Below are 21,893 nucleotides of genomic sequence, written 5' to 3' on the forward strand. Positions count from 1 at the left end.
CTGACAGTCCTGGAATCAGCCACTTGGATTTCTCAAGCTGACTGTTGGGAATGGAGTTTCTGGTTCAACTGACACAGGAGCAAGGAATAGTGTGTGTCAGTTCTGAATTTACATCATCTCAATGCTGTCCCTGTCTGTTTGATTGTATGGTTTTTATTCATACATTTTTTACTTTAAAACCATGATTCTCTCAGAAATACTAGGCTCAAATGAAAGTGAGTGTTTATTTTCATTAAATAAGCCTATTGGGGTCACTACTTCTTCTGGCTGAAATTAGCAGAGCTGTGATGTGCAGGAGGCCAGACAAGATGGTAATCTTCACTGGCCTTTAATGATCTGTTGAACTGCTTCAGCACTCCACAATGGGAGCTGTTTGTTGATCTGTCAGATTTCATAAGATTGTTAGCAAGGCAAGATTACACACAGTTTACTGGTTTTAAAGGTATATTTACATCTGTAATAGTAATAATAATAATAAGGCAACTTGGGTGGCACGTATATTTTGTTAGTGTTTTATTGCAAATTTTATACATTATCTACTGCCACAAAACCCCGTTTTAAAATGAAGGGGGAAATTTGCATAGTAAGGTACTTAACTCATCACCCAACAACTATAAATACGCATTTCATGGGCATTTTATGAAATGGAGAGGCAGGCTGGTGAGAGAGTTAATTGTTCATTTGAAGTTACAAATGGGGATGTTTCAATTTAGAGGGGGACATACAGACTTTGCATTCATTATGACTGTTGCCATGGATTTCTTTAGGGCCCAAGTCTCACTCTGGGGCTGTAATTTCTCTTCTTAAAAGAACCCTTCCTCGTCTGTACTTGGCCTTTTCCAGCAGGTGATGAGGCAGTTTCTTTCCCAAGGTCACAAAATAAAAACATCCTTTTATCTAGTACTGTCAATTGAACAGAAACATAAATGTATCTTATGTTAGGCATTGTCTACATTTATGGAATTTCTTTAGAAGTAATGTTAGATACTCTAGAAGTTTGAGCACTGCAAGTGTGACTGGTAGTACCAGCTAGAGCCTTTCATCTCTTAGTTGGTTTGATTAGGATCTGGCTTGAAGGGTTTTGAAAGTTGTTGTCAGTTATTGGATCTCTTCTGTGTCTCAGGAGATAAGGCTTTTTTTTTTTTTGTGTGTGTGAGGAGCCTGGAAGTGTTTATAAAGGTGTTTTTGCCAGCCATTTGTGTGCGTGTCTGCATGTATATGTGTTATAGGCAGATACTGGGTCACTTTGACGATGTGTTCAATATGTTTATATCATGTGTAGCAGAGTTTATAAACACTATTAATGTGGCTTTCAAGATGCTCTGAAGTTGGGTGAGGTGAGGTTTCTTCTGTATGTGGGCATGGCTGCATTGATTTATGTTTGTAGAAGAGAGACCATAGGCAAAGGGTGTTGCTCCTCTTTGACTACACCAGCCCTTTGGATGGGGAGAGGTTGCACAGTTTGCAGGTTTTGCAGGGCGCTTCTCACCACAATGATTACAGGTAGTTATTAATCACAGGACTGTTGTCCTGCTCAGGAGTGTGATTTTGCTGGTCTGACAAAGGCAATTCTTACTTGTTATTTAGGTTGCATAGAAAATGTACAATGCCTTTTGATGCCCACTCAGGTATTTTAAGGGTTCAAGGCTGGATATGTGCTTTATTGCTCACAATGCAGTTTAGCAATTGAAAGTCTTATTACAAGACTGTATGATGAAAGGATAGTAGCTAACTTGCAAAAAATTAGTATCTTATGGGAAGCCAAAGTACTCTCGTGCAAAATGATTCATCTGACATAGGACCATTAGAAATAAGTTGATTTGTAGCTAAGGATTATCTAATACTGTTCAGATAATGGCTGTTAGAGACCAACAGGATCAACAAAATTGGCAACAAGACTACCTGACTGCTACTAATCTTGTTCTTGCTATTCTTCTACGTAGTGTATTATTATGGCACTACTCCTAGTTCGTGGTCTGTGATACTGTGATGTGAGGTGCTGAACGTCTCATTTAGAGAAACTGTTGAAATAGGAGAAGTCTTTAAATTATAGCCCTAGAACACGCTGCACTATTTTAAAGTTTCAGGAGCTCTTTGAGTAACTAGTCCTTATCGTTCTTTGTTTAGTATATTTAGGTTTTTGGTATCTCTGTCCGTCTGTCATTTGTGTGGGGATTTGGGGGAAATCATATTTTTATTTATTTTTTTTATTATTATATGTTACTCATGAAAACCTGATAGAAATGTCTTGGGATCAGGGGAGTGAGAAGTTTACTGAGAAGAATTTTTTTTTTGAAGATGCTGTGAAATGTGTTGATGGCAGAGCCTCTAGAAAAATCTGCACAGATAGCCTGCAGATAATCTGTGGATGCATCTTTCTCATGCCATCCTGTTACAAACGTTTCTGGTGTACCATCAGCAGCTCTGAGATGTCTTCTATCTGTAATCTGTAACGGCATTTTCACAGCTCCCTTTAGTAGGCTTTGCAGTGAGGTTTTTTTTGGTTTTTTTTTTTTGAACCTTTGCAAGGAGGTAGTCTGGTTACTGCAAGCAACCAGTACTCTTTGGTGGATTTTTTTTTTAGGTTTTTTTTTTTTAGGTTTTTTTTTTTTTTTAGTTTTTTAGATTTATTCACTTCCCTCCCCTTCCCCTCAGTTCTTGTATCTGAGGTTTTACTCAATTATTATGTTTATTTTCAGAGTGTTATAGGCAAATAGGAGTGTCTTACACCATCTAATTTAGGCATTTCATTTGGACTCCTAAAACTGTCTCCTGAACATTTAGGAAATGAAATGTAACAATTCTGTATTTTTATCTGTAAGGGTTGATTGAAAGTGAAATATGTATATAGTACAGTATAGTTAACAATAAGGAATGTTTTGGGTATCATGGTGATGGGCTGCGAGTACTTGGCAAGAGAATTACTCAAAGTGAAACGGGATCAGAACTATAGCAAAAGGCATGGAATTAATGCAGGAATAATGCAACTTGGAAAACCTGCTGTGAGCACAATAGCACAGGTTACTAAGAGTCATCTAAGGAGAATAGTATTTTGAAGTCTGTATTCCTTGTCTGTCTATAGCACTTGAATCCAAGCAGCAAGTCTTTCTAGAGATGCGTCACTCATCTATCCAAAGCTAGGATCATAAGAACGTAGGGTTGGAAAATGATCTTAAGATCTTTAAGGAGTAGCCCAGCTTCCTCCACTTGAAATGGGATCACCTATCTCTTGATCACCTCACATGGATGTTTCTCACCTGCTCTTCAGAAGCTGCCATGAACGAAGATTTCTCAACATCAATGTGTATCACTTGCCAGTAATCACTCATCTTTGACTGTTTTCTTTTAAGGTGTGTTTGTTGAAAAGCAGTATTATTTCTTATTTTCCTTTTCCAGGTGGATATGGAAAGTAATTGGTCACCAGTCTCTTTGTATTTACTATTTGTGTACTGGGGGACCCTCCTTAGTTTTCCCTCTTCTAAATTAAATAAGCCACACTCCTTAGAACTTCCCACAACAGTCCTGTTTTCTAAAGCACTTTTTGTCCTATGGATGCTCCTCAAATGGTCTGTCTTCATCTGCTGTTTCTGTGGTTGAGCTCATACTTCACCTGTGATTCTGTAGGAGGATCATTTGATTCTTTGGGCAGCGTCCCCCTCCTGCAGATGTCCCTTAGGATCTGCATATTTATCTTTTCTTTATAATGCAAGATAGGGCCAGCAGGAGGGGGTCAATTTTTTCTATGCACCAATATTATAACTGAAATAAAGGGACAGCCATGGACTTCTATCCAAGTCCAGAGATACTGGAGGCATGAGGACTCCACTTTCCAACAGGTAGTTGGCAGCCAATTTGTGAATTTACTTGCAGGAGTTCCTCTGATGGAGAGTGGTATTAAAAAAGGCCACCCAAGAATCCATTTTAAATCTGTTCATCCCACAACAGCTCTTTGAGACGGAGGCGGAATCTCACACTTACCACCTAGTAAGCAAAGGAACTGCAGCAGACTTTTAAGGCAGTGTGTGGCCTGCTTGTGGTTGAGAAGTTAGAAAAACACTTCGTACTTTGTTTTCTGTTCATACCTACTTAGAGGTGTGTGGTTTGTTTTGTTTTTCCTTTTTTTTCTTAAATCCAAGCAAGGAGAGAAAAAGGAGAACTCCAACCTACTAGAGTACTGCTTAAATTCAGATGTAATCCACAAATTTTTCAGCCCACAAGTCAGGTTTTGGTGAAGCAGTTAAACTGAGGCAGTGACACTTAGTTGAGAGGAAGAATAAGCATAATACACTTTGGTCTTGGAGACAGACTGCCTGGTGTGCTAATTGTGTGCTATATGCAGCAATTTCTAGCTTGCTAGAGGAGCATACAATGGGCAGTCCTTTGGTTGTGAAAGCTAAATCGTTTCTATACATTCCTCAAATACTCATTTACCAAACAAATAATTGATAGAATGAGCAAGTGAAAGAAGTACTAGGAGGGTGTGATCCAATGCCAAGCACTGGTTTTCACAGCTGATTTTAAATCTACGTTATGCTAATGATGTTCATTTAGAAAACGTGTCCACTCCCTAACTTCTGCCACTGAGAGTTCTTTTAATTGGATTCAGATGGTTGGACTGAAACAGTTGTAGGGTTTGTATACAGATGTCCTCCGTGCTCCAAGGACTATTTTTTTTTTTTTCTATCCAGTTTTTTTAAGCCAGAGTTGCTTTCAGTATGGCTGGTGTCCAGACGTTCTTGAACTCCCTCATTAAATGGGCATGGCTCTACTGGAACATATACAGTTACGATCACTTGAACATGCTGAAGATCTCTCCTACTCCACTGGGCTGTCTGTGCTGGGTTTCTGGTCTCTGGCCAGAGTTCATCAGTGAAGAAGTCCATCTCAGGGATTACCATTGCAATTTGTCATGCTGAGAACACTAAGTAACTGTATTAGTGGAAACAGTCTTTTGTTTCTGTTGATGTTCTGAGGTATTTTGACAAGGCAGTGTGTTTTCTCTCTAGTGGTGCTGGGCTCTGATTTTCATCCCCATGCTGGAATTCAGAGCTACCTCATTATCTGAGCAGCCTGATTGAATTCAGATGGTATGTGGAGTGGGTAGCATTCAATATGATGAAGGCATGAGTTTCCCGAGTAATTTTCTAACGCTTTTCATAAGCGCTTAGTTTGCTTTTAAGACGAAAAAGTTGTTGTGACTTTTTATGCAGCCTAATAGGCAAAGTGCTCATAGGCTAATGAAGATTTACTCCTTGGTTTCAAGGAAGGAATAATTAAGGATGGAAGGCTACTTATATTTTAAGTAAACGTCTGATTTCTCAAAGGTTTTTGTCTGAATTTCTGAAACTTTGCCTTTCAGAAATGGCCATTTCTGAAAGGAATAGTCAAACAAAGGCTTTTCAGACACCAAAGTATTGTGTGTTGATGCATATGCAGCTATTTCCCTAAACACTTACTGTTCAAAATGATACTACTTTGATGAAGGTTTTTAAAAAAAAAAAAAAGGAAAAAAGAGACACAGTAGGTGCTGGAAGACAAAGTTTTCATATGACCAAAATCAGTACTGAATTTGCATTGTGAAATTACAGTAAGCCACAGGCCCAAGAGGGAAAATTAAAGGATTACTTAAAACCAACAATAAACATGCAAATTAAAAGTAATCATTTTTAAATGAAGTCATACACTATTAAAAATAAGCACAAAATTACATACTAGTTTGGATGTGTAGCTTATAGAATACACCAAATGTTAAAATTGAATGAAATTAAGAAAAACATTTTCCAAAGGCATGTAAAATATCTGTTTAATTAGATCGTAAAGAAAAGAGATTAAAAGTAATATTTTGTGATACAGTAATTACTGCTTTTCAGAAGTAGTCAGGTTCCTGTGTGTTGATCTAAATTTAACTGTGATAGGAGATCTCTTTGGGGTCTTTCATTTTGTTTGTGTTTTTAATTATTTTAAACAGCAACCACTACCTTTGTTTTCTTTGCACTGAGCACACTGCATGGCTGTTTGCTCCAATACTCTGCCACCTCATGAACGCAAATGTGGGAGATCTGATCATACCCTCTGCTTCTGCGAGGTTAAAAGCTAAATCATTGCAGGGGGCTATACAGCAAGATAACAAGAAAGGCGGCTGAAACCACTGGGAGGTGGGTTGAGGTGCTGATGGGAGCCTGAGATGCAAATAAACCAGATTGCTCTCATTTCCTCTTTCCACTGTATTATGCATTCCAATAGCACTGTTCATCTTTATGACAGACATCTATTGCTTTAACTTTACTGCGGGCCACTGAAGTACATTAAAGTGGGCAGGAAATGGAAATAGAGTTCAGTGGAAGCTTCAGAATAACTAAACACACTGTAGTCATTTTTAGTGTGGGGTCATGCGTTTTTTACCAGATTTATAATATTGCTTCACTTTTGTTAGGAAGACAGGCTCTGTTTAAAAGAGGTGCAGTATACTTACAAAATAAGAAAGAAAACGCGCTAGAGTAATTTTTTTTTTTTCCTCCAAACTCTTTGGGATGCCAATGGTGAAAAAATGTGGTTGAGTCTCAGCTGGGCAGAGTCAGTGGGATATCTCTATGTGCACAGCTCAGGTTGTGGTTAGAAACAGAATAATGGGATTGGAGATTTGAAGAAATCTGCTAGCAGACTGCGTGGGAGGAGGACCACAGTCCACTGGCTTAAATTAACCTTCTGCCTAAGGTAGTGAGACATTCAGGTAGAGAGGCTCGATGGAATTTGGCCTTAAAAATACATGTTTGTTTCCTAATGCACGCACATTTTGCTCACTTTGGAAGTTTGGATTGCTGTCCTGCTTATTCAGAGGGCTGTTTTCAAGTTAAGTTACACTTTCGAGCGAAGTTATACTGCACTTTCACGATATGCTTAACCCTCAGGAGATGGGACTCCTGAGGAATTCCGTTTCATGGTGTTTCCCTACTGCCCCCCAACCTTTGTGTGTTTGTTTTAACTTGATTGTTTATATTCTGATGAGTCAGTAACTGAATGAATTCACAACATGGGTTACTCGAAGACTCGGCTCATATTTTCTCTCCCTTGAGACAGTCAGCTGCTTGGAAACTTTTCTTTAAAAAAAAAAAAAGGCAAAATTAAGCATTAGAGCTTTTTTTTTTCCCCCTTGATTACATTGAGCAATCTCTGGTTTGCTGTGTGTAGTGTTCTTTTTCTTTATACAGCAGTCCTTGTCAGCAATAATTGAAAGGAAGCGTCAGCTTTCAAAGTATTTGTCAATATAAAAGGTATTAGTGGATATTTCACAATGTCATGTAAGATAACTAATCTGTAAACAGCATGGCAGAAATCTGGAAAGACAATCAGGATGAAAAATCATTAATATCAATTCTTTTGCACTGGAAAAGTACATTCCTTTCTCCCAAAGCATCCTTTAAAAATGTTGTTTACCTAGGTTTGTATTTAAGTTTATATTTCAATGTGACAGTTATTAGGTTTTTCTTTTTAATTATCTTTATATCAAAAATTTAGTTCATTTATTCAAATACTGCTCCAGATAGACTCACATGGCAGAAAATAGTGCCAGACAGAGTTGCAAGTAATTACTGAGGACAGTTGTTGAGAGTTCAACTTTTCATCATTTGTTCATCATTGTTTGTTTGTTCTCTGTGGATAGGTCCTTGTTGAAAGGATTAGGTTACAGATGGGTGGGTATTACTTCAGGGACTTCTTAAGTGATAATCCAGATGCTTTTCTGTGTCCTCTCCTCTTAGTTTGGGAGTTAGAAGCCAGTAGCTGCAGGTAAGATTTAAAGCTTGTAACTTTATTTTTCTTGTGCAATGGAAAAAAAAATCTTACTCCTTGTTAATTAAATGAAAGATTTAACTGCAAACTTTAAATACTTAGGAAATTACAGATTGAGCTAAAATTTCAAAAGAATCTAATTTTAAATTCAGTATCACTGACAAACTGCTTCACAATTTCGAAAGTGTTCATTTGGTGTTGCATGCTTTGCAAATGTGGCTATGACTTTGGTGCCTAAGCAGTAGTGGGACTTTTCAGAGATATTGGCCTTTGGCCACGTCCCAGTTGCTTTGAGTCTGTCCGTAGTTTCAAGGGAAGTGGTCTCAGGATTTAGTATTTTACAGTTGAGATGTGGGTTTTGCTTGTGTGCCCCACATGCAGCAGTGTATCAGTTTTACCTGAACTGTTGAAACCCTTGTTGGTCCTCACTTGATTTCAGGGTGAGGCAGCAGAAGTGGAGGTATCTATGTATACATCAGCGAGAGAAACAGGAATTAAACGACTTGTGTTGTAGGTTTTTGTTATTTTTTTCCCCCTATCCTTTATTCCCCCCCAAGGCAACCTCCAGGCTAAATGCAGCTGGTGTTAAACTAAATGGGTGTTCTGCTGTTTGTTCTAGAGGTAGCACAGTTCTCGTTTTCCAAATTCACCATCCTGTCGGGTTGAGCTCGGAAAGAAAGGCAGGCCATGTCTGTGTGCCTTTCCAGTGTGGGCAGTTTGCACATGTGTGTTTACTCTCCCAGCAGCAGTTTGCAAACTTGCTTGTGTTTGTAAGAAGTACTTGCTGAAAAACAGTAATAAACTTAGGTGTTCCAGAAAATTCTTCCTCATATTAGTGCATGTAATTATTTTGCGCCTTAACCTCTCTGGGAGCTGCTGGGCTCCTCAGTGCAGTTGTCCCTAGCGGGACCATTTATTTTGCCCTTCTAACAGTCTGTGGTTTGAATATCTAAAATTTGTATGTAAAAGTTTAATGAGCTGAGACTGAAATGAGGGTTTTGGTTTCTGGAGTGGGAAGGGAAGCTGTGAATGTTAGATCACAGTATTTTGCTTATCCTGCTTGTTCAGAAAGCAAGAACAGTATTTGGAAGGTAGGTGTGACAAAACCAGCATAGTTTGTTTATGCTCTGGAGGAATAAAGGAGTCATCTTCTTTGTAGCACAGTAGACTAACCTGGTTTTGGCATAGAGGCTTGAATGTTGTATATATAGTTTTTTGTGCCAGTTCCCCCAGCAACTTGTGCAGCCCTTTGTCTAGCTTCCTCTCTGCCAGTGGAGCTGTAACAAGGATGGTTTTAGCTGCTTCCCCTTCCCTTGTGTGCTTCTAATACATTTGGTCGCTCAAGTTTTATTTCTTCCCTCTGTAAAACATGAGAGTGTAACTTCCACCTTAACCTTGTTAGGGCTTGAGCCGCTGAAGTGGGGCCTCCCTGGGACCAGGCATTGTCACTGGGTAGTAAAACCTCTTTAATGGGGCTGGCTTAACTTTTAAGTCATGGTTAATGTTTTTAACAGTCACTTGTGTTTCCTCTGCCTTTCACGCCCAACCATTAGCCAGGTGTTTTTGTCACACAGAGTGGAAAAATAAAAGTAATCTAACCATACAGCTGGGCCTGGAGTGAGGGGATGGAGGAGGATGACCACAGACTCAAACTGGGGATCATAGAGGCTGGATGAGTAGGTTGAAAGATTCCTTGCAAATGCTTGGCAAAATACGAGCACTGGAAATAAGATGCCTTTTTTCTTTTTTTCTTTTTTTTTTTTTAATAAAACCCCCAAAACCCAAAACCGAAAGACAAACCAAAACTATAAATAAGAAGGTTTAAATCTGTGATACTACATGCTTATATGGTTAGCTCTGTGTAATTTTCTAAATACTTTATTTGTTCCTCCGTTTAATATGGCATCCACTCAATTTCCTCTTAACTGCAAAACGGGCCTGACTCTGATCTGCCTTACACTGTAAACTGTGTTTATGGAGCTAGAATTGGGGTCATTAATTTTCCCTACATCAAAAGAAGTTGTTTCTTTTAAATGAGAAGCCTGTTTCACCTAGTAATTCGCTTTAATTGCTTATTTGAAACTTTTGACATTTGATAGCAATTTAAACATTGCCAGATGAGGCTCATGCAGTTGGGACCTGCAGGTGCTTCCTCCAGTGCCCAGCTTGAATCAAAGGAGCCCAGGGATGTGCCTGGCTGTGGATGGGGCACCGGGTGCTGGAAGATGCTGTTTTCTGGGTCTGTTTGAATAGATGCTGTGTGTCAGCCTTGGCAAGAATTTGCTTGGGGGGGGCTCTCCTTTGGGAAGGTTTCTGCAGAGCATGGTGCTGTTTGTTTTTCTTGGGGATAGACTGCACGGCCTTTGGTTTGCCGGAGGCTTAATAGTGCTTGCAGCACTAAGTCTTTCTGTATTTTAAGTCTAACAAGTAGCAATTTCTGCTGAAAGGTTAGAAAAGCATTTCTAAAATATTAATTACTTTTTTCCTGACTAATATCTGTTAATTTAGTTACCTTCTGGGAGGTTTGGAGGGAAAGAATTTTCTTGCTTATGAGGGTAAGCAAATGGTGTAACTTCAAAGGATCTAAGCCTCAATAAAAGAGATAAAAATGAACCAATGTCTTTCCCTTGATTTTGTAAACTGGTCCACTAATGTGAATATACTTTGTTGTTCAGTCAGCAGCAGGAGTAGCTTTCCTTAGCCTGAAAAGTATTTTCTTTTTCTAAGTCAATAAATAAACAATAATTTAGATTATTGCAGGAAGAGCAACTTTGTTAATGGCTTTTGGCTGCAAAATGATGTGATACTGGGTATAGTCTGAATGGTTTCTATCAACACTGTATAGTGTCTTGTGAGTTAGAGTACAAACTATTGCAGGAGTAGTCCAGCAGCTGAAAATGAGAAATTTGCTTGTGCTGCTGCTGCAGAAGTTACACTGTGTATTAGCACTTTCTGAGTTCACAGCAAAGGGAAATAGTGCAGTTGAAAAAGAATGAGCAAAGCCAAAGTACTAGTGCCAAGACTTCTTAAAAGAGTTTTATTGATGTGTGTTGTAATTAAAACCAGAATTAGCTAGTTTTCTTAATAGGACATTAATTTCCTAGAGAGCAGTTGCAGCTTGGCATAAAGTAATACATTTTTTAAAAATGAGTACTGATCTGGGGATACCCCCAGCATATGTTGGATAGCTGCATTACTAGCTTTGTGTGCTATCATTATTAACCAGCAAATTAAATATTTTAATTTAAAATAATTATACAAATAAACCTTTGGCTGTGCTGTGATTTCATTAAAAACTTAATTGTTTAGAGGACTCAATGAGAGTGTGTGAAGTTGGGTCAGTTTTACTGCACAGCATTACTTGATAGCAGATTTACAACAGGGCTGGATTTAATCTCTCGACTAATCTTTGCAGTAGCAGGCTTGGGATGGGAAGGCATTTGTGCGTTTCAGGAGGTAGGAATACCTATCTCTGAACTGGAAACACAGAGCTGAGTTTTAAAATGTCTGGACAGCCTTAAAATGAGCTTGTGGCGGGGAGAGGGGGGAATTACTCTGTGGAAACAAAATAGGTGTTAGCTTTTAAATCAGCTTCTCAGTGTGCACATTGTCACACCTTCATACGTGGCTGTAGGCTCAAATCTATTTCTCATCAAAGCAACTGTAGCGTAAGGGAATACTGCAACCATCTGGGTTGCAAAGACCAGAAATGACAGTCCTTGCTAGCAGAGGAGCCAGCTGTGGGCAGCCCCGTGTAAACTGTTTTTTATGCCGCTTGAGTAATAATTTCTGAGGGTGAGGACAACAAAATGTTTACCAGGTCACACACTATTTTTTTTAAATGCTTTCAAGTCAAATTTTCCTGGGTTTAAGGTGGTGGTATGCCTTTGAAACTCATTATGATATTGGTAGGTACAGCATCTCAACCAACATTGTTCCTGAGCATGGGAAACACAGGCACATTAGATGTCTCCAAAGGAGAGTTAATTAGAAGAATGAATTGTTATCAAGCACACCACAGCTGCACTGTTTAATTCTGATTATAATTTTCATGCTGGGTCTAATACAAATGAATTCACTTATGGTTTATTAATCCACTGTAACCTGCAAGTCTTTTAGGGTATTCGGGGGGTGGGAAGGCTGAGAACTACCAGAATACATGTTAAGTACTTCCATGGGTGGAGAGCAGACCACAGAGAACTTTTGCCTTTTTCTTTCTTCTTACTTTTCTGTGTTGTTCTAACTCCGTATGTTTTTTTTTGCCTTTCCTCACTTCTTTAGGACCCACAATTATCAGCTTTAATTTTTGACAAGCTTCAAGTGCCTGACTATTTACAGAAAAACAGGAATGAAGGAGAGAGCAGATGCGAAACTTGTGCCACCCACTTGAATCAGTTGAAGCAGGAAGCCATTCAGATGATGCAAACCCTCAATCAAACCAGCTACCCAGAAATGCCCGACATCCCGCCTGGCACCGGGGCAATGACCAGCATGGTACCCAGGATGGTCACACTCTCATCCCAGAGAGACCTGCCGCTCCTTGCTGGGCAGGTGGGCAGGCAGCCTGGAAAGTCGATGAATCTCTTCTCTGGGGCAGAGAGGAAGAAGGGACTTGGATGGTCTCAAGGCACGGGCAGTTTTCCGAACTCCAGTGTTCAAGTCACAGTGGCCCCTAGCGGTCTCAGTGGCGCTCTGAGTTCCGTCACCATCCAAGCCCAGCAGTACCTTGAGGGCATGTGGAGTATCTCTAGGGTGAACAGCTTCCTGCCTCAGGCTTGTCTAGTAAGTAGTGATAATTCAGATGTTTGAGTTTTATTTACGTGTGTGTGGATATACAGAGATAAAGATAAAATTTGATATATATACCTATTTATCTTATAGGGGATCAGCTAATGGTATTCTAAACTGTGCTTCAAGAGCTAAAGAGCTGAAAAAGAGCTTCGAACAATGTTCTGTCAGGTGTCACAAGGAATTTGCTTGCTTAGCTCAGATGGTGATATCCTTTCTTCAGATGTTTTCGCACCTGCTTTAGCTTCACGTATATGGATGATATTATTAGACTGTCACATACCTGGTGACTTTTAGGAAAACCTAAAAGGCTGAGATTGTCACACATGAAACTCTGGGAACTTCATGGGGTTATATCAAAGATGAATTTGTCCCCTCAAGTTTAGCCCTGAACTTTGAAGGCTCTGTTCATTTCAACAGATGCTATTGGTAGTCTGTGATGGAAGGCATTAATCTTCAGGTTAGATGTGCTGCAAAACAGTTTGCTGTAAGGGAGGGTGTTCAGAAGGTTTCTTCCGAGCCAAAGGCTTGTGAATATACACTGCTTGTGGATTTTAAGCATTGATGTTGATTTCCTGTATTCTGTGTATATGTTAAGAACTTTCACGGGAAATGAAAAAGCTTTATAGAGATGTGTGTTACCTTTAAAAGCAAGTTCATTACAGATTTTTGACTATCTATGGAACCATGCTAAGAGGAAGGATGTAGTGATGGGTTTTGACTAAGACTTATTCCTAAATGGAATTCAGGAATTTCTAAAAGGGAACAGGGTAGTGTGAGTAATGATGAAATGTGAACAAATAGAAGTAATGGTTTTAATTTAAAGATGTTCTAGCAGATCTTGCAAGACCAGATATGTTGATGCTAGATAGCTTTAAATTTAACATAATGCCTTATGTGCTGTTATACATAAACACTGCCTAATATTGCTTGGTAGCTTCAGCTGGTTGAGCTCCCAGATTGTCAGAGATAAATATTTAAGAATGCTGCTGTGTAATGTTACTTTTATACGGTGACTGTTTCCTTCCAGAAAAAGCCTGGAGACATAATACCTTCCGACCATAATTCTTTCTTAAATGGAAATTTGTAAGTGCGCATATATCCCACCTTTGAGAGATTCCCATTTAAATCCAGAGAATCTCCATTAATATCAGCTCTTTCCCTGATAAAAGGGAAAAGGGAAAAAAATGGCCCATTAAGCTCTTCATAGTTTATAAGAACTGCTGTTATTAGTGCTTTTCTCTGAAATGCTGCTCCATGCATTAGGGATTGATTTGGGGGATGTAAGGCATTCGATACTATCTTTTAATTATTTTTTTAAATTCTGTGTATATTGCAGAAATGTAGAAAAAATGTAGGAAAGCTCCTGGATTAAGAAGCCTGTACTATCTGAAAGCAAAAGTATTTTCATTTCTCTGCTCATTTCTTGTCTGCCCTCATTCTTGTCTTGAATAATTCACTAACAGCCAGCTCCAGATTTCTTCCTCCTTAATGATGCTGACTGATAGATGTGGTTTTCCCTAACCACTGTATTATTCTAAGATAGAACTGAGTTGCCTTATTTAACCCCTGTGAAGGAAAAATATGTATAATGCAACAGAGCTTAAGTGTGATCTAGAAATGTGCAAAGAAACTCAGTTGCCTGGAAAACAGTGACCTTTAATGAAAGGACAAACACAGTTAGACTGTGAGTGTTGGAGGCTGCTTGGATGTGATCCAGGCATCTACAAGGACAGTTCAGATTTAGAAGCAGTTTTTGGAGAGAAGCTAGGCTTCCGCTGTTTTCTTTTTTCTTTTCCTTTTTCTTTCCTTTTTATTTCATTCATTTAAGCCCAAATGTAGTTAGTGAATACTGTGTTATGCATCTCTTCCCAGACTGTGCTTTCTGTGCCTCTCTGAATTCTACTGTCTCTTGTATTATTAAAAGCCTTGCTTCTGATCAAGCTATTTGGGTGGGTGAGGCAGAAAGTGCTTCCCTGTGGTTTTTCCCTTGAGGAATCACAGGTGTGAAGGAAATAGGATTGGAGGAATTTCAGGAATCAGCTAGTATAGTCCTTGCCTAGGACTGCATCCACTGCAGGGCATCCTTGTCCAATGCTCATCTCGCCTCGTCTTACAATTTTGCAGACTGGGGTTCCCTGACCTCTGCTGGTAACTGAACTTCCTTTCCTGTTAGAAAACTTTACTTTTTTTTTTTTTAACCTAGGTAAGCTAGATGATTTGGGCTGTTCTTTTCTGAAGCTGTGTGGCTCAATAGAGGGAAGGGATACCATCCAGAGACAACACTTGAGACATGGGCCACTGCCAGCCTCATAAAGTTCAGCCAAGGCAAGTGCAAGGTCCTGCAGCTGGGTAGGGGCAGTCACAGCCACAGCTACAGGTTGGGCAGAGAAGAGATGCAGAGCAGCCCTGTGGAGAAGGACTTGGGGGCGTTGGTCGATGAGAAACTGAACATGAGCTGGTAGTGTGGGCTCACAGCCCAGAAGGCCAACTGTATCCTGGGCTGCATCAAAAGGAGCGTGACCAGCAGGTCGAAGGAGGTGATCCTGCCCCTCTACTCTGCTCTTGTGAGACCTCACCTGGAGTATTGTGTGCAGTTCTGGTGTCCTCAACATAAAAAGGGCATGGAACTGTTGGAGCAAGTGCAGAAGAGGGCCATGGTGTTGATCAGGGGACTGGAGCACCTCCCGTATGAAGATAGGCTGAGAAAGTTGGGGCTGTTCAGTCTGGAAAAGAGAAGGCTGCATGGAGACCTCATAGCAGCTTTCCAGTGTCTGAAGGGGGCCTATAGGGATGCTGGGGAAGGACTCATTAGGGATTGTAGCGGTAGGACAAGGGATAATGGGTTAAAACTTGAACAGGGTAATTTCAGGTTAGATATAAGGAAGAAGTTCTTCACTGTGAGAGTGGTGAGGCACTGGAATGGGTTGCCCAAAGAAGTGGTAATTGCTCCATCCCTGGCAGTTTTCAAGGCCAGGTTGGTCAGAACATTGGGTGACATAGTCTAGGTTGAGGTGTCCCTGCCCATGGCAGGGGGGTTGGAACTAGATGATCTTGAGGTCTTTTCCAACCCTAACCATTCTGTCATTCTGTGATTCTAAGAAGTTGGAGGCCGGGATTAGGTTCAAGATTAAGCCAGGAGAGAGCTGTGGATATACATAATTTCAGAGCTTTTGTCTTTAACATATCCCATCTTCTTACGGGGCAAAGCTGATCTGGTTAGAGGAATTCTGGAGCAAGAAGAAGAATTGCAGTAGAAAGGACAGCACGGAATGTCCTATTTATTGTGTGTAATATGACTGCATCTTGGAGTCTCTGGCCCCCATTTATGCAAGGTGCTGTACAAATGCAGAAGAAAAAGGTGGCCTTTTTCTTGGGGAGTTTACAGGTTCAGTTGTTATACAAGTTATTTTTGCCATCCTGTGAATACCTGTTTCACTGGGAATCTGTACTTTTGCTTTGTTTCCTTACCAAAGGAAAGACTAAAATGGGGGTCTTGAAACAAGTGTCAAACTCCCTGGTAGGAAGCAGTTAACCAAACGCCTTACCTCTCAGTGATTTAACTCAGTGCTGCATACAGAGTTTGAACATGATTAGTTTCCTAAAGATGGGAAGATGGACACAGGTAAAGTCTGGGCTTCATCTCAACTATGGGTGGGTGTTTATTCTAAACTAATTACTGAGTCTTCCTTTGTAGTTGTGGGAAAGCAATAGGCACCTTCAAGGGTGCTTTGTCCTCATTTTGGATGTCTATCTTGACTTGCCTTGTCTGATGAGGGTGCCTGTGACTTTCTGCTGGTGCTGGCAGAGCCCAGGTGGGTGAACGTGGAGCAAACCTTTGCCTGGGTAGCTGACACAGGATGCTGTGTGCTCAGTGTTTTGTAGACATGAAAATACACCCCCAGCATATGGCTGTCAAACCTCAGAGACCTCATACCTACAAATATTTCTCCAGGATTCATGTTTCTTTTATTTATGATTAGTTTTAATAGTGGCATTAGTGGAATTCGCTGCAGAGATTAAAAAAAATGACATGATTTCTACTTTTTCTCATTTTCCTTCCCAGTCTTGCATGTATTACCTCATAATGTCACTTATGGTTGCGAAAACACTTCTGGGCTGAATGTTGGGGGTCAGAAGTGCAGGACATCGTAAATTTTTAATATACGTTTGGAGTTCAAGTGTGAAATCCATTATATAGACTGTAAATTTTTTGAACTGGGATATGTCTTTAAAGCATAGTGTGGGTGCTGCTCAAACCAAAATAATAACTATGGGCTTCGGGAGCTGTAAAGAGGAACAGTAATTAAGGAGGAAGATCCAGGGAGGGGAAGACTAGGATTGCAGTGAAGGTGCAAAAGGTGAAGATGTAATCAGCTGCTTTACCCAAGTGGCCTGTTGTGAAAAATTACAAAAAATAATCCCCAGTAGCAGTGATGACCAGATGGTCAGCAGTCTGACCAGACAGCAAGCTCTGTAGAGGGGGGAGCTGGTGTAACTCTGGGTAAGACAGCTGCTTTGTTGTGGCCAATTTTAGTAAATAGTCTTATATTGATGTTTTTAATTCTAGACCTGACAAATTAATGTAAGATTACTACTCAAATCAAGAAACATGTTAGCAGTGCTCAGCATTGCCACTTAGTCTAACACAGAAGCAGAGGAGTGCGGAGAGTTCAGGCTTCCTAGATGTGTTGGAATCTGGCTGAGAGGCAGAATGTTAAAACCACTGAAAATACCTTGTACACCTTTTAGAATTATCTGTGTGTATTATGGAAAAAAGAGGTCTTACTGTATGCCTTGACTGTTATTAGCATGCACTATTATGTACTGCATAAAGGTGGTGAAGTTGCCCTGCCATGTGCTGTAAAAGTATCACAGTGAAATTGAGCTTGTTTAGTAAATTGCTTTTTCTTTCATCTTATGCAAAACTAAATCCTTGACACGCTGTGTTTCTAATTTGAATATAAGGCAGAATATTTTGGCTCTGTGAACATTCATGAGTTTCTGAGTTGTTTTAGAAATATATTTAGAAATGCACCATTAGGAAACTGGTAAAGTTCGGCCCTGGAAAACAAAGTGACTCAAGTGAAACTTTTAAAGCATATTTATTTAAAACTGTAAATTTACCCGAAGACCAATGTATGTCCCAGAAAATTTTGATACATTTAAAGTTAGGTATAAGTTTATGGCCTGGTTCAGAGAGGGAGGGTTCACCTGCAGCATGTGCAAATGGGTGCATGTACTTCAAAATTAAAGGAGTTGTGTTTGTTTTTATGTGAGAAATCTCTAGTTCCTAGGAATGCCTTCTGCTTGCACTAATCTAAACCAGATGGATTTATCTGAGGGTAGTTCAGCCTCTGTTTACTTTCATTAAATTCTCTGTGTTTATAGCAAAGATGACTTACATTTTGCTTAAAAGATGCAATAAAAAGCTGACTATGGAAATCAAAAGAATGACAAGATTTATTTTCCAGCATTTTTTATTTTGATTAATGTCATTCCAAATGGATCTTAAAATTAATTTTTAAAATCCTCTTGATAGCTTTCTCAGTGACCTTTTATTAATACAGTGCATGAAATATAGTTTGTAATGAAACAATTAAAATATAGTGCTTTGACCATAAATCATGTCTGAGACATCTGAATGACTGTGAGCTTTGGGACATTTCTCAGACTCCACAAATAACATCTTGATTCTGCAGAAGTTAGTAGCCAACCTCAGGCAGGTGGCAGGGCCAGGGCTGCCTAGAGGTTGTTCTGTTTTCAGCTTTAGTGGTTTTGGTGTTACTGTTCTTGTAGAGGAAGTACATAAAGGAAAGGGGGTGGCAAAAAACCCCAAACATCTCCAGTGTCACTCTCCATAACAAGTCTCAATGGTGGAAGGAACCTTTTTGATCCAAGTTACTAAATGCTTTCTCATACCAGCCTAATTTATAGTCCCCATGGAAAAGACCTTTTCTTGAGACTTTAGCATCTCAGCTGGGCAGTAATACCTTGCATTGCATTTTTCTACCTTAGCAAATGCAGAGGGAGGGGTGTGATGTGGGAGGATGATGCTGTGTGCATACTGGTGCCGTGCATTTGAAGTCAGCAAGAGACCTGCTTCAGCAGCCAGGTAGCAGGCTGGGTTTGAAATTCAGCCTTAGACACATATAAAACAGAGGGCTGAATTTTTATCTGTAGCTGCTAAGGTCTTCATGCTCTGTTTGCTAGATTTCCCCCAGTGTAGGATGCTGAAGTTGAAAATGAGCTTGCTTTTTAATGTATTCCCAGGTATCAGAGTGATTTAGGGAAAAATGTGAAGAGTTGACAGAGAGGGTATTGGCTACAAGGTGGAGATGAACATTTTCTTAGGCGAGAGTGAGGATTGCATGTCTTTACTTGACACTTCGGCCATAGTATTGGTTTTATGGTTGTGGGACAGGGTAACTATAAGCAGGACTCAGACCCTCTTGTGGCTCAGATTACCACCTGAAAGCAGTTCTTTTGATCCTTCACCCCTCTAGGCTAAGCAGTTGTTATTACAGCTCTCACAGGGAAACAAGTCCATACTCGCCTTTGTTGACAACTGAAGTCAGTAGTCAGTAATAAAGAATGTTGGCCCAGACTTCACCTGTACTCATCAGAGGTAGATTTAAGACAAGCAGACTTCAGAGATTATGTGAAAATGATAATCCACACCAGATTTACCTTTGAACCACAGGTCATTCTGTCATCCAGCAAGTGTATCCTAAACTACACTAGGATGAAAAATGCCCTCCTTTTTTATCCAGAATAGTTACATTTTCTACTCTTGCCTTCAAACTGTTTTTTAAGGGATGGCCTTTTCTGTTCAGTTAGTTCCCTTCAGCTCTTTTGCTTCTTGCTGGTCCAGTTATACTGCATGTGTGCTCTACTTTGAATTCTTCAGTGAACTGACTTAATCAACGCATCCCACACCGCCCAGTATTAGAAGTCACCTTACAAGGAGGCTGATACTTTTTGGTTGGAGACATCCAAGCTGCAGCTGAATAATGCCCTTTGGTTTCAGAGGTTAATGCATCAGGGAAACCAGGTAAATTCAGGCTGACCTGAGACCTTAGCTGTCTGCAAGCTGGTGAAGAGAAAGTCTTTTGCAGTGGTCTCTATACCAGATGGAAGGAACAGATTTGCGCAGCTGGATGCAGATGTGTATTGCTCAGTTGTCCTGTTTGTGTGAAATAAGATTGAACATTGTATGTCTTTTGGGAAAAGTGTTTTGGATTTAACATTTGCACCATAGGCTAGGTACTGGAATGATGGCATGCTGTGGTCATGGGCCTGCAGGTAGCCAAGCTGTGTGCACAGTGTGAGCGTTGACAAAAGCATCTCCTTTCGTGGCATGACTGGCTGAGCATGGGGCACATATTGATGCTCTTTGTTACTTGCAACTAGAATCACTGAAATGCCTTGGGTGGTAGTTTCTGAAAGGAGCCTTAAAAAGCATCAATAGAAAATGGATCTACTTTTCAGTTTCATCACTTGGGAGAGAATTTATGATGTGCAGATAGAGTTCATAGATGTTTCAAGTGTTTCATATGTGTGTGTTTAATAGAATGGATTGCCATTTTACTGAACATAGTGTCAAATCAGCTCTGTTAATTGAAAAAGATTTTTCACATTATTGCTAATGATGTGACACAGTTTTGTTAGAGATGGTGTATAAAATAGCACTACTTGAAATGACATTAATGTATGCACTGAAATTATTTTTTCTCCATTTACATGCATTATTGATTTTTATTTCATTGTTGGGGAGCTAATGGATTTATAATTAGAATACAGTCACTGTAATCAATAATGAGATTTAGACTTATAAATAGAACTTTATGATGAGGTAATGTCCCAGTGTAACAAAGGATCAATAATTGGAGGTTTACTTTGAATGTGAAAGTAGAACTTGAGATTCAAGTGTGAAACACTTCTAAGGAAGTGAATCTGTGTAAATTTGTATACAAACTGATGTAGTTAGACATTTTCTGAAGCTGCCTATTATTATTACTACTTTTGTTTGGTGCCCAAACACTTCCGAGCTAATTCCTCTGGATTTGCCGAGCTGCCACTATCTCAAAACTGGATGAGTTTGGTCTTTTCCAATACCGTATTTGATAGAAGTGTTTGAAAGGTGCTGTAGACAGGAATCCATTGCTGTGGTTTTGCTGTTGTTGGGCAAAGGTAATGAATTTGCTGTTCAGAACTGCCCCCTCCCGCTTCTCTAAAGTGATGGTGGTAAAGCTGGGCAGGGCAGTTGGCTGTTGTATGGGAGGAGATGGAAGTAAAAGACTGAAGAAAGGGAGAGTGGCCCTTGTGATGCTGGACATGAGAAGGATCTGCGTTTAGCTGGCTCGTTCAGAGTAGCTGTGTAGACATCCCCGAGTATCCCCATCCTCTCCTGATGACTCTGAAGTACTCATGGGGGCCTATGGGAATAGCACAACTTCCTGTTATTGGTTAAGCTAAGGAAGCCTCTAGTGAAAAGACTGTATGGGAATGGTAAAACCATTAGACATATCCTAGTGGGTCTCAGCCAGCCTGTCTAGCCCAGGGCTGTCTCCAACAGTGGAGCTGGAAATGGTGTTTAGGGAGATCTGTGGAACTTTGCTGTTTAGTGCAGTCTGCTCATACTCCCCAGCGTGCACAGTTGGGAAAGTCTCAGGGACACATCCCTGTCTGTTCCTTTTAGTATCTGTCTATGGACCTTCTGTCCAGGATGTTAATCTAATCCCTCTCTGACTCTGCTGATGCTCTCTCTCTTCACAGCCTCGTATGTCAGCAGGTTTCACAAGTTCATTATTCCAGTGCAAAGAAGTACTTACTTTCAGCTTACCCACCACCTCCACGACTTTGTAAACCTCGGTTAGGCCCCCCTTATCTTTCCCTTCTCCATCATCTCTCTTCCTGATGCAGCTGCTCCATCTTCTTGATCGTTTACTTGCTTATCTCTGTCATTTCTCTTACTCCACTAGCCCTTTCTTGAGATGCACCTGGTAGTCAGTATGTGGATGCGCTCCTTGTTCTTCATGCCCTGCCTTTTTGTTTGGCTGCTTCATTTCTTGATAGATTGCTTCATTGCTTGATTTCAAGGGGGCTGTTGACAACCCATAGGTCTTCTAAGTTGTAACTGCAAGTTCCGAGTTCAGCACTGTTTAGGATTCATTTAGGTTATTTCCCCCTAAATACACTGTCTTATCTATGTTAAATCTCACCTGATGCTTCTTTTCCTACTCACATTTGGGAAGTTCTTCTGGAGTTCCTCATTACTGCCATGGCATTTGGCTACTTGAAAATGCTTTGGGACA

At 40.1% G+C, this 21,893-nt stretch overlaps 1 protein-coding gene across 2 annotated transcripts in view; it reads left to right on the forward strand.

The window, feature by feature from the left end:
• KIF26A (kinesin family member 26A) overlaps positions 1–21,893 on the forward strand; it is a 109,743-nt gene that overhangs the window by 21,872 nt on the left and 65,978 nt on the right. For both annotated transcript variants that reach the window (XM_061464082.1, XM_061464083.1), the window contains exon 3: positions 12,070–12,570. In XM_061464082.1, the coding sequence (XP_061320066.1) occupies positions 12,070–12,570 (501 nt within the window). The remainder of the gene's footprint in view (positions 1–12,069; positions 12,571–21,893) is intronic.

This window comes from Pezoporus flaviventris, unplaced genomic scaffold (assembly GCF_033815535.1).
Source record: "Pezoporus flaviventris isolate CSIRO_AGI_PZ_B2104156 unplaced genomic scaffold, CSIRO_AGI_Pfla_v1 ptg000036l, whole genome shotgun sequence".
Lineage (NCBI taxonomy): Eukaryota > Metazoa > Chordata > Aves > Psittaciformes > Psittacidae > Pezoporus > Pezoporus flaviventris.